This window comes from Prionailurus bengalensis, chromosome C1 (genome assembly GCF_016509475.1).
Source record: "Prionailurus bengalensis isolate Pbe53 chromosome C1, Fcat_Pben_1.1_paternal_pri, whole genome shotgun sequence".
NCBI lineage: Eukaryota > Metazoa > Chordata > Mammalia > Carnivora > Felidae > Prionailurus > Prionailurus bengalensis.
The window spans coordinates 5,254,370-5,267,080 of record NC_057345.1 but is presented as its reverse complement, the minus strand read 5'-3'; the positions used below and the strand labels follow the sequence as shown (position 1 = coordinate 5,267,080).

General features: G+C 60.7%; 1 protein-coding gene across 6 annotated transcripts in view; it reads right to left on the bottom strand.

The window, feature by feature from the left end:
• The window catches only part of CAMTA1 (calmodulin binding transcription activator 1), an 857,550-nt gene that overhangs the window by 83,816 nt on the left and 761,023 nt on the right, over window positions 1–12,711 (bottom strand). For all 6 annotated transcript variants that reach the window (XM_043573690.1, XM_043573686.1, XM_043573688.1 and 3 more), the window contains exons 8-10: window positions 8,632–8,772; window positions 5,277–7,123; window positions 834–960 (exon numbers count right to left, since the gene is read on the bottom strand). In XM_043573690.1, the coding sequence (XP_043429625.1) occupies window positions 834–960; window positions 5,277–7,123; window positions 8,632–8,772 (2,115 nt within the window). The remainder of the gene's footprint in view (window positions 1–833; window positions 961–5,276; window positions 7,124–8,631; window positions 8,773–12,711) is intronic.

Sequence of the window (12,711 nt, the reverse complement as noted above, 5' to 3'; positions counted from 1 at the left end):
CACACAGTGACCAGGAAAGACACAGACCCTGACAAATGGAGCTGGCGGGCCAGCGGGGAGATAGCAATGGCCAGAGGTCAAGAAGTTGACCAGACAGGGACGTCAAGCCCAATAGATGACGATGAAGCCCTGAGTGAGGGACGGAGAAGGTCAGAGCCACAGGGAGGGCAGAGGCGCTCCTGCCCCTGAAACTGGAAGAAAATTCTGTGCCTGCACCTTTTTCCGGGGGCAGGGCAGATGGCTTCACTTTCTCAAGGGAGTCCGTGCAGATTATTATCAGTTTGACAGGTCCTCCCCTGCTGCCCGCCAGGCCTTCTCCATCCCTCTCTGATCTGCTCAGTGCCCTGGGGGACTGGCCGTGTGGACCACACAGCTTGGGCTCTCTCATTCTTGTGGCTTCTGGTTGGCGGGAGCTGTGAGAGGCACGGGCCAGAGGAGAGAGAGCTGCCTGGCTGCTCTGACCTCGGGTGTGGCCCCCGTCAGGCCCCTCCACCGGCCCGGCTCTTACCACCAGCTCCTGGAAACTTTCAGGCTGAGGGTGGCTCTGGTCTCCTGCTGTGCCCAGTCCTGGGTGTGTCAACCCAGTCACTGGTTGTCCCAACAACCCCCATCATGTTCATGAACTTCAAAATCCCAGCTGAGCAGGCTTCATACCCCTTTGATCCTCAACCAATGACATTAGACTAGTGGATCCGGGACCCCTTCATCACGGCAGAGGAAAGCGAGGCCCAGAGTAGTGACGTGACTTGTCCAGCGTCGCTCCCAGGCTGCCCCTGCACCCGGCGCTCGGGGCGGGGGGGCCCACCCCCTCGGTAGGGGCACCGCCTCCTCACCTGGGCAGTAGCAGCGTAGGACCCCGGGCTGAATCAAGGACGCAGGCACTGAGATCTGGTCAAACAGGCAGCTGTAGTTATTGCTGGCTTCTTGCCATGGGCCTGTGATGAGAACCTTCACTCCTCCCTGAGGGAACAGAGAGGAGCAGAAAGGAACATCAGCCGGAGGAAGGGACAGGGACGCAGGCCTTCCAGGCTGCACTGCTCCTGGGGGCAGAGGGTGGTCTGCGCCCCTGCCCCACGTGTTTGGTGAACATGCAGATTCTGGATTCCGGCATGCCTGGCTTTTGGGAACCACTGTGTCAGGACGGCAGCGGGAGGAGGAAGCCTCTCGGGGTGGGGGCGGAGGGGACCCCCGGATGCTCCTTGCCTTCCTCAGCTGGCATCCAGCATGGGGGCCAGCAGTTCTGACCCCTGACCCTCTCCCGTGTGACTTTCTGTTCTAGGCAGAAGGGAGCACAGAGTTTTTCAAACATTTTCAGTGTAGGGTACATCTGAGAAGTGGCCAGGCAGGCGGGGAGCCCCGGAGGGCAGTGGAGGGAGGGCTTTTTCTGTCATTTACTTGTGGACAGGTTTCTGGAGCCCCGAGTTTCGAAACCAGGCCTGAGCATGTTAGTGTCACCCCAGGGACAGGGAGTTCTGGTGGGGAAACAAGGAAATCTCAGGATCCCCAGGGATGGGGCGGTGGGGCAGGGATGGGAGGTCGGGGACATGAATGAGAATGGCTGCAGAGATAGAAAAATGGGGGAGGAGGGCTCAGAGTTGGAGGAGCTCAGAGACTGTCCTGAGCCAGAGAGGGGCTTAGCGCTGGAGGCTGGGGATGCTGGCCTCTCTGGCTCTCCCTGGGTGGGCCTCCCCAGGCTTTGGCCACTTTTCCCAGCAGGGGGCCGGGAACGTGGCAGGACAGGGTTGAGAGCGCCACCTGGTGTCCAGGCTGCAGAAGACTGAGCGACATACCTACTTGAGACTGGCAGTGGAGGGGCTGCTGGGTGCAGGCCTGAGGCCCCCATTTCCCCCACCTCTCCAGGTCAAAGAGGCCAGATCCCAGCTCTCCCACTTCTGGCCCCTGCCAATGAGACACTCTGCCACGCAGTCACCAGTTCTTGCGTGGACTCTCCTGGGCACTGGCCCATCCCTGCCCCGGAGGGACCCCCAGCATCAACACAAGGCTTCCCCGTGGGCTACCCACAATGCTCCTGGAACCCAGAGCCGGCCCAGGGCTGGCCTTGGGCATCAGCAGCAGGAGGGGGTGTTTCCAGGGATGAGGTGAGGGTGTCTCTCCCTCAGCCCAGCACAGAAGGGGCTGTCCTGGATGGGCAGGTATTCCACCTGTGCTCTGGGATGGGCTGGGATGGTTTTGGAGAAGTCACATTAATGCTGGGCCACCAAAGGCTGGGGGCAGTGGAGATAGCTCAGGCCCGGAGCCCAAAAGCAGGAGGCCTGCCCCTGGCCCTCAGTAGCTGTGTGTCCTCAGCCAAGTGGCCCAACCTCTCTGGTGGCCCTTCTGGCCTTAACATTCCTCAGTTCTGATATATGGCTCCATAGGGAGATCTGGAGTTGTCAGGTGGCATTCTCGGGCTCACGGGCTGGGGGCTGGGTGCCGGCTGGGAGGTGTGCCACACGGCACAGGTAGAACTGAGGGCCAGCCCAGGGCAGGATCCTCCTTGGATCCTAGGAAGCGGAAGAGCAGTGGCTTCAAAAAGCCACAGACAGTTACCATGTGAGAAAAAAGGGGAAAAAAAATAACCCCAATCAATAGTTCCTGGCGTGAAGCTAGGACCGCTGTGAGGAACAAAGAACTGTAGAAATTACTGGAGAACATCGGGACCTTCTCCATGGAAACCGCTGTAGGATGGGCTCTGCGTCCATCAGTTCAGGGGGTGGTTCCCATGGCAACGCTCGCCTGGCTGCGCTTGATCTGCCGTGACGCAGGCACCTGACGGCTCTAATTGCAGCTTCCTCTGCCTGGTGCAGCCAATGGAGGAACCTGACGCAGAGGGCTTGGGGGAGGGGCGGGCAGCAAATGCCATCTGGGGTCTCTGTGCCCTGGGAGTCCTGAGATAAAGGACCCAGACTTCAGATGCACCCAGGGCAGATCCTGGGGCCCAGGGGCACCTCCAGTCTGTGTGTGTGTGTGTGTGTGTGTGTGTGTGTGTGTGTGTTGGTGACCAGCTGTGGCTGCAGGGGAAGAGGTAGATCTGGGAGGTGGGAGGGAGGAGCACTCCCGGAAGAGACGGCAAGGTAGCCTGGCCTTAGCCTTCCTGCAGAGTGGATTTTAGAGCTGGGCCAGGGTGCCCAGAGGCTGTTGAGCTCAAGCTCACACAGCAGGAAGCGCGCCCGAGCCGACAGCCACTGGGGCCTCTGCAGAGGCCTCGCCTTGCGGCCACTGGGTTCCAAAGGGACCAGCTGGGGGGCATCTGTGCATTTTCCAAATCAAATTGAATTTGAGTTGCTCTTGTTTCCTGGAAGCCTCGAGGGCTTCTGGAAAACCAGGGCTGGACGCTCCTTCTCGGAGGTGACCGGACCCACATTCTTTCCCGCTCCCGTGCTGCCCTCGCGTGGCAGGCTGCTGAACTGATTTTCCCTGAGGTACAATGTGGGCACCTGCCGGTACTGGGGTGCAGAACAGGGGACCAGGTCTGCTAATAGCCCCTCACTAGTGCCCCCAGGTCCATGGAGGCCGGACTGCGGGCCTGCACACATGCTGGGGGCTGGCGTGCACAGGTCGAGGCTGGGGAAAGAGGGTTCCTCTCCCCTCCCGACAGGTCCCTGTAGGACTCGGGCTCCAGGCAGCCTTTCAGGGTCCTGAGGGCCAAACCTCCCAGGCCTAAGACCTGCAGGGCCTCCAGGCTACCCCTCTCGGCCATTTGCAGAAGAGGAAACTGAGGCCCAGGCAGCCAGGTCGCCCAGCTGACCCCTTGTGACATCCCCTCCCTGTCCCCCGAGTCACTTTCTTAAGCCCTGTGGGGGGCAGGCTGCTGGGCAGAGCTGATCTGTCACCCGGGGTGGGGGTGACACGTGGTGCCACTGAGCTCAGCATCGCTGACAGGGTCAAACTGAGCCAAACCAAGAGGAGGCCTGGTCAGAATCTTCCGGATTCTCCCTCTTGGGGGAGGGGCAAATGGAGGTGGACAGAAGAGGCAGGTGCTGCCTGAGTCTTTTACTCGGTCCTTAACAACAACCCAGTGAGGTAAGAGCCGCCATGGCCCGGTTTAGAGACAAGAAAGGCAGCCACCTTGCCCAAGGCCACTGGCTAGTAAGCGTGGGGCACATGCCATCTGGACCCAGACCCAGGAACCCCTTAGTCTGGTCCTGACTCAGGCATCACCCCGGGGAGCCCCTCAAGCACGTGGGTCTGTAACGTGCACAGGTTCTGGCCAGCGTGTCTGCACTGCTCGTACCTGGAGAACCTTCTGTGGCATCTGTATTCCTGCCTTGATGCCCCATGAGAGTCACAGTCTTTCGGGAGCGCCCTTCTCTCGGTGTGGTGGACAGCAGCCCCTGACCCTGGTGCCCAGGGGATGTGGCAGTGGGACCAAGGAGCTGTGGGCAGCCACCTTCCTGGGAGAAAGTGCCGACCTGGGCCCCGTGGTGACTGGGCCGCTCCCCAAGCACCTGGCAGGCGGGCTGGGAGGAGTCAGGGAGTGTGCCCCAGTGTGCAACAGGGCATTCGGGAAAGCTCAGGCCACTCTCTGTCCCCTTCCTGTGCCATTCTATCTCAGAGAGAAAGCCAAGGTTTCTTCCTTAAACACTGTGCCACTGTGGCAAGACCTGGGTTTTCTGGGGGTGGGGCGGGATTCCGGCGGTCCTGGGCTTTGGAGCAGTGATGCTCAGTGTCAGAGGTCAGCCTGAAGGAACTGAGGTGGGGGGGGGCAGTAGGCCGGGGCTGGGAGGGGGAGGCCACAGGTGGTGGGAGATCCCGGGTCACGTAACATGCCTTTGAGGTCGTAGAGGCCCGATTTACCCGAAAACGTTTCACGGCTGGCTTTACGGGACTATACCCTTCTCCTCAATTTGATGGGGATTTGTTTATGTTTTGTTTTGTTTAGCGAAGCAAATCGGGAGTAATGGACATGGATGATCTATGGTGGTGCTTTCTGAATTTGCTTTGTTTTGTTTTGTTTTTGCAGCCCTAGGACGTTTTTTCAAAACAGGCATAAAGCAAAGCAAAACTGTCCGTGGAATCCTAATCCGCAAGCCAGGTTCACAGCAGACTCTTATTCTGGCCGGAGCGGGAGGGCCACCTGGCCCCCAGGAGACCCTTGGCCTTCAAGTGGAGTCTGAGAGCCGGTGCTGGACAAAGGCCACGGGGACAGAGGAAGGGGACAGCTTTGTATGGTCCACAGCTTCCTCCAAAGGGCAGCCGCATGCAAATGAGCCTCCCTGAGCCGAGCGAGGGCGCCGGTGGGCGGGTGGGGGAGGCCACGGGCGGCCCCAGCTTACCTCTGGGTAAGACCACTCCGGGGAGTAGTCGGTCACCATGAACACCCGTCCGCTGTGCTGCAGCATCCCCAGGGTGCCCTGCGCTGGGGTGGTGGAGACCACCTCAGCCACGTGCATGTAGGCCATGGTGCCAGCCCCGCCCTCGGCACTGGTCAGCTGCAGGCTCCCCTGCTGGGGGCTACAGCAGGGCATGCACATCTCCGCCTGGGCGAAGGGGGCGCGGGCCCCGTCTTCCGACTGGGAGAGCGCCGCGCCGTCCCCCGACACCAGCTGGTGCCCATAGATGGTGCCGCCGCCCCCCTCCACGGAGATGAAGTCGTTGATCAGGTCGGAGAACTGGCCGCTGAAGGAGATGTCAAAGTGGTCCAGGCTGAGCTCCATGCTGGAGGCGTTGGCGAGGCCCGGCTGCGCCACCGGGTAGAGTCCCTGCACCACGCCGCCCGGGAGCATGGGGACCCCGCCGGCGCTGCGGATCACCCCGGTGGTCTCGGGCTGCAGGTAGTGTTCGGAGCTACAGGCCTGCAGCTCCCCAGACTTGATGAGGCCCTCGCCCCCTTCGGCCACCTGCGAGGTCTCCATGGTGACCTCCCCTTCCGCAGCCATGGCCTGGAAGTTGGCCTGGAACTGCATGAGGTGGAGGGAGGAAGCAGACTCTATCCGTGTCTCCACGTGGCCGCTGCAGGAGCTGGTTTGTGACGAGGCCTCCGTTTTCACCGTGGGCATCACAAAAGTGCCCCCGGACTCGCTCAGGCTGCTGTGGGCGTTCTGCTCGATGGGGAGGGGCTTGCTGGCGTCCTGCAGGAAGAAGCTCGGGGAAGGGGTCTGGTGGACGTGGGGGCTGCGGCCCGTCTGGCTGAAGCCGGACGCGTAGTCCTTGTTGGAGTCTATTGCACTGAAATCCATCTGCTCCAGGGTGGTGCTGGGACTCAGGCCGCCGCCCGACGGAAGGAGGCTGGAGCCGGCGCTCAGGGTGAGGGAGCTGGAGGCCGCGGCTGCCGCCGAGGAGGAGTACGCTTCTTTGGCCATCTGCTGCTCGAAGGACGTGTCCTCGGTCTTAATCTCCTTGGCGAGGACGGTGGTGAAGCTGAAGCCCCTCTCCACTGGTGGCGAGTGCCGCACGTTGGTGCTGACCATCTCCGCTTTCAGGCCTCCGCCCCCGTACGTCTGGCCCTGCTTTGGGTTATTGAGGAAGCAGTCAGGGTCGAAGTTCATGGTGGTTTCTGGGATCTTCCGGCCACCGTCGAGGGTGGTGGAGAGGACCAGCTCTTCGGACACGTTGGTGGGCAGCATCGACAGGCTTTCCGAGCCGCCCGTGGTGGGGAAGGCGAACTTGTGGCCGTCGGAGCTCACGGCCAGGACGAGGCCCTGAGAGGCGTCGGGCGAGAGGAGGTGGTGGTTGGGGCCGGTGGTGGGGGACATGGTGTACACGGCCTCGTTGGTGACCTCGGACATGAACACCGTGGCGCTCTGGGACAAGCTCCCCATCACGGACGCCACGGCCATGCTGGACACGCCCGTGACCGCAGGGCTGTCCACCATGTCCGGGTCGCTGTTGAGCCCACTGCTGATGGACACGGGGGAGCTCTGGGTGGTGTCGGGGACCTCCACCTGGTTGGTGGACGAGACCTCCGTGCTGTTTTGGTGCAGCAGCACGGGCTTGGCCACCTTGCCGTTCCTCTTCTCGCGGCTCGGGCCCTTGCTGTGGCTGTGCTCGTGCTTGCCCTCGGACACGTCATTGTGCTGCACCTCCGAGTGGCTCCCGTACCCCCCTGTCCGCGGCTCTACCTTCGGCGAGATGATCCGGTGTTTGGCACTGTTGCACTTGTGGTGAGCGCTGCTGCCCGCTCCTGCGGAACGAGAGGCACACGACACACGCATGCGCGCGCACACGCACACACACGTCCACGCACGCACGTGCAAACAGAGAGTCAGAGCCGGGGCCCCCGTCGATCGTGCCCCTGAGCGGCCGGGGGCCCAGGCAGGCCACTGACCCCTGGGGCTGGCGCGTCACCCACGCGCAGGGTCGCGGGGTCTCGCATGCGCCCTATAGAACCGCCCTCCAGAAGGGGGTGGGGGGGCGGGGCTTTTTCCTTGATGCGCTTTTCCAATGCTAGTGATAGCGCCTCAGGACATAGGCGGTTGGGAAGGACAAGGGGGAGAGTCTGTCATCCTCCAGGAAAACCCTTGCCGCCTTCAGAGACAGACACCATTTACCGAAACAGCTCTTGCCGGCCAGGGTGGGCGGTTCAGCCCAGAACGGAGGCCGCGTCCCTCTCCCCTGCCCCAAACCGGGCATGCCTGTTCAGGCTGCGCAGTGTTTCTTTGCAGAGAGCAAATGCACTCTCTCTGCATTCGCTCTCGGGCCCCAGGACCAAAGAGGGTTCTAGACTTTGCTCCAGAGGCAGAAAGGTATCTGCCCCCCTGCCCCATTTGGCCAGCCTGGGTTGTGTCCTCAGCTCTTCGTGGGTCAAAATCCCTCTAAGACCCAAGCAAAGGCAATGCCTTAACCCCGCCCCCCCCCCCCCCCCCCCCCAGCTCAGTGGCAGAGAGGGAGAAGCTCTAGGCCGAGGGTCTCTGGACTCTGGCCAGTCTCCCCAGGGCTCTGCACGCAGTGGCCAGATCGGCTCTTCTCTCTTCTCTCCCCTCTGCCATTATTTTCATTCCAGCTGATAAGGGTCACCTCGCTTTTGATAAAAGGGTGACTTCTCCCCTGTGCCTATTACAGCCTCACCACCATTATTCCTAAGTGCGCAAAGACTTCTCAGGGAAGTGACATGACCCTCTAATGGAAATATCTAATTAAGGCAGAGAAGGAAATGGAGAATGCACATTCCTAAGAGCAAATATCATTATCAGAAAAACAGGCACATTAGGACAGGGAGTGCGGGACGCTTTATATCCTTGGAGGGGACAGAGGTTAAGGAAAGAGGTTCAGCTCCAGTGGTCCCATTGACTCAGGGCTGACCTCCGGGAAAAGCCCGTCTCAGCCCTGTGCCCGGGCCCCTGGGCTTCCTGACGACGATACCCAAGATGGTGGGGCCCGGAGGGTACCTGCTGTGTGTCCATGAGGCCTGGAGCCCCAAAGCCTTGCACTCCCCAACTCTGCTGCCCCCATTCCTAGAGGGACCTGCCTCTCTGGAAACTGCTCTCTCCTGCCCCAAGTGGGCAGGACGATGGTGAGTCAGTCCTGGGTGCCGTCCTGCGCTGTCCCCTGGCTCCGGGCTGACCCCGCCCCACCCACTGGACATCCAGGCCACCCCTGAGGAGGAGAGCCTCACCCTCTGCCTGCAGAGCCCCCCCTGCCCAGCTGCCCCCCCTGCCCCCCCTGCCCCCTGCCCCTGGGAGCCCCACTCACCCAAGCTGCCGGTGCAGAGGCAGTTGTGGGTCCGAGGCTGCGGCTTGGTCTGGTGACTGTCGAGAATCTGCTGCACCAGCTGCTCCACGGAGAAGCCTGAGCTGCTGTTTCCGTTGCTGCAGGTCCACTTGATGCCGTGGACTGTGGACAGAGAGGGGCAGGGGGGCGGTCAGAGGTCACGGGGTGCAGGGGCAGGGCCTGGGAGGGGTGGGACCTGGGCCCTCCCAGAGCATAGCCATCTCTCTGCTGGGAGGCTGGCTCTAGGGGTGAAGTGATATACACATGGGGGGGAGGAGGGAGGATGGAGGAGGGAGGGCCAGGCTGCCCCATGAGACCCCTACTCCCACTGGGAGCTCTGTGCTCTTCCTCTGCCTCCCCTCCTCCCTTCCCTACGGTGCACCCTGGGGAGCGGACGACCTAGAGATTTGCTTCTGTTTTCCCAAAGTCCAAGTGCACCAAAGCGTTTCTTCAAGGGAGGGAGGGCTGGGCCTCTGAGGGCCCTCCCCCACCCCCAGCTGCAGGTAGTGGAGATTTGCGGAGGATATGGAGGCTACATGCTGGGCTGGATACCCCACCCCCCCTGGAGGGGTGCTTCTGATTCTTCTCACAGGACTTCTCGGCCTCAGGGGCTGCAGGCCAGGCTGTGGGGGCACAGGGGGCAGGACTGCAGGGCCCACATGACCCGGACAGTGGATGCCTACCGACGACCAGCCACCTGGATGGCCAGCCCTAGAACTCTGTTGTCCCTGCCATCGGGGTGGGTCCACAGAATGACTGAGGGTAGAGCCCACCCTGAGCACGTCTGCCTGGCAGGATAGGGGCTGACAGTCTAAAATAAACTGACTTGCCAGCTGGGCCTGCGGACTGATGGATTTCACACCCACTGCTCCGTGGTCTCAGCAGGAGCAGACCCGGCCGAGAGGTGGTGTGTCGGGTACAGGGCACAGCCCGGCCCTCTCTGGTGGCTGCTGGTGGGCCAGGTTCCAGAGGCAGGGAATCCATAGCCCTGGGGTTGGAGCCAGTGCCCAGGGCTCTCAGAGGGACCCGGCTCGCTGTGAAACGGGGCGAGTGGGAGCGGGTGGTCCGGGAAGAGGAGCAGGGCAGGGTCATGCTAGGCAGAGGCCAGTGGCTTTGCCAACGCAAAGACAACTTCCTTTCTCCCCTGGCGGAGCTCCTCTCACACGGAGTCCAGGGGAAGAACGGTCACAATGCCCAGTGTCTGCCCTGGCTGTGTGAGGCTCCAGGAGGCAGAGGGTCTACACAGAGAGTAGGAGCTGGGTCAGATTCAGATCTGGATTTGAGTCCAGGTTGCAGTCTTGCTGTGTGAATTTGGGCAAGTCTCTAAACCTGTCTGATCCTCAGTTTCCTCACCTGGAAAATGGGAATAGGCTAGCGTGTGCCTCATGGGGCGGCCAGGAGGAAAGTGCATCCACCTGCCCGGTACTGTTGTGCTGACCGTTAATGACGACGATAATGCCGGCCTCGTTCCACGGCCTGGCTGATGCCTGTGGGAACTGGGCTTGGGGGAGGAAGCTGCTTGCTTCCGGTGACAGCCGCCGGTGGCTCTGCCTTGGAACACCCTGCAGAGAGCTCCATGGCTGCCGTTCCTTGTCAGCACCTGTATGTAGGGCTCCAGTCGTTTTTCAGAGAAAACCCCTCGTGTGTGGGTTCTGATGTGCTGGGAATCCCGCCAGGTGCTGCTTTCCTTGTCCGTGCACCTGCCCCAGGTATTTGTCTGGTTCTGATGAGGCCCGTGGCCCTGCTCCCAGAGGGCCCTGGATTCTGGTGGGTCATCACGAGGGGATGGGGGCTTGCTGAGTGGCTTCTGTCCCTGAGCCAGCTGAGCTGCCTGGAGTTGCGGTCCTGGGTGCCTGTTCAGAGTGCTGCGTGATGGGCATGTGCAGCCGGGGGCAGTGCTGGGGTTTCCGGCCTACTTTTCGCTGCCTTGGGATCCCTTGGGGAGCTCTTCGGCAGCCCCAGGAGGTCTGTGATCCTGCTGGCTCAGGCCCCAGCTTGTCCCCCGGCAGCCGAAAGGGAAGGCCCAGGCCAGGGCTTTGCAGACCTCATTACAGCTGTGGGACCCTTTTCTCAAATAAACCTCTGCCTGGAAATCCAATATGGAAGACAGATAACAGCAGAAGGAGCCTGGTCAAGGCAGGAGTGAAGGCCGGGGTCCACTGGCCTGGCCTCGTGCCCGGGACCTCTTGGCTGAGGATCTTTTCTAGACTCCTCATTTTATAGAGAGGAAAGCAGAGGCTGGGGTGGGGGGTGGGCAGAGCATGTCCCGACCCCTGCCCCAGCCCAGAGATTATGATATCCTTGGTCTGGGGTGTTGCCAGGCTTTTTTTTTTTTTTTTTTAATTAAAAAAAATTTTTAAACATTTTAAAATTTATTTTTGAGAGAGACAGAGAGAGAGACAGAGAGACAGAGTGCAAGCAGGGGAGGGGCAGAGGAAGGGAGACGCAGCATCCGAAGCAAGCTCCAGGCTCCGAGCTGTCAGCATAGAGCCCGACGCAGAACTCGAACCCACGGACCTTGAGGTCATGACCTGAGCCGAAGTTGGACACTTAACTAATTGAGCCACCCAGGTGCCCTGCCAGGTTTTTGTTTTGTTTTGTTTTTTTAAAGCTCCCAGGAGTTCCTCACGGGCAGTCAGGGTGGTGAACACACAGCTCTGTCCTCAGCCTGAATTTTTACCTGCAGGTCTGGGAGAGAGCAGAAGACCTTCCAGAAACAGCATGGCCTCTCCTACCTCTGGGAAGGACTCAGAGCAGATGCTCACTGCAAAGGCAGACCAAGGTGTTCTCAGGAAAAACCCCACCTGGGTCTGAGCTTGGCTCTCTGGAGAGAGGAACTGTAGGGCATCCTACAGGCAGCCCAGTTGTGGGTCTGGGGGTGGGGTGGGGTGGGCTGTTTTATCCCTCGAGTGAGTGGCAGGCACCCCTGCTGGAGTCTTCTGTCATTTCTGAGCCCCGCTCTGCGCTGACAGCGGCCGGCTTGTCCCCGGCTTCCTCTCCAGCCCTGCCATGCGGGCGCACTTACAGCCTTCTTTCTGCCTCTTGCTCTCCTCCTTCTGTTGTTAAGGTTATAAAATGAAAACCCAGTGAAGGGTGACAGATTGCAAGCGGAGAATTTCTGGATGCTTAATGCAAATTGCCTACTGTCTTGGCACATTCAATATGCAGATTGCGTCCCTCCCCCTCCAGTGGGGGCTGGGAGAGAAGCCCCCTCCTCGGAGCTGGTGAGTTGTTAGTACTGAATATCAAATACTATCAAGACGGCTTTTAACATGTCACATGCTCTGCTTCCCGACACGTAATGAATCAGTGGGAAAGGAGATTTCTATGGGAAAAGAGCGTTTTACGGAGGGAAGGTTAATGAACACGTGCGCTGGCCTTCTGTCTCCAGCCCTTCCCTCTTTGCAAAAGCAGCAAAATGGAAACTGCATTAAAAGGTCATGACCTGGGGGGGTGGGGAGGGAGGCGGGCAGGGGAGAAAAGGGAATTCCCAGCAAAATAACCTCCTGGTGGCTCTGGGTCACGTCTGTCCCCTCTGTTTGCTAAGTCTTGGTGGAGGGCACCGGGCTCCCAGTTCCCCAGCCATCAGCCCCCCATCCATCTGCGGCCACCTCAAGTGGGAGGAGTGCAGCTTGTACAGAATCCCAGGGAGGGGGGGTCTCCCACGCACAACCCTGGGGGGTGGCCCCTGGAAGGCTGGGCAGGGGAGGGTACCACTGGGGCAGAAGGCAGGTATGGCTGGGCCAAGCCTGGAGTGGCCAGGAGGGCCCCACTTTCCACTGGAAACTGGGGTATTTGGGGTACTCCTGTGCCACCCCCCCCTCCCCCCGCAGGGGTCCCGCTGCTGCCCTGGGACCAGCCATGGCTCTGGCGGGGCTGCCTGCAGCATATCCTGCACGAAGTCTGGCCTGCAGAACAGGGGCCGGGGTGGCTGTCACAGGAACCCCCAGCCCACTCTGGTGCCGACCTGGCCTGTATTCAACACTTACCCTAATTACCACCCATGGCTAGGCAGCTACAAACCCACTAATATGAATAATCAAAATGAAATCAATGACAGCA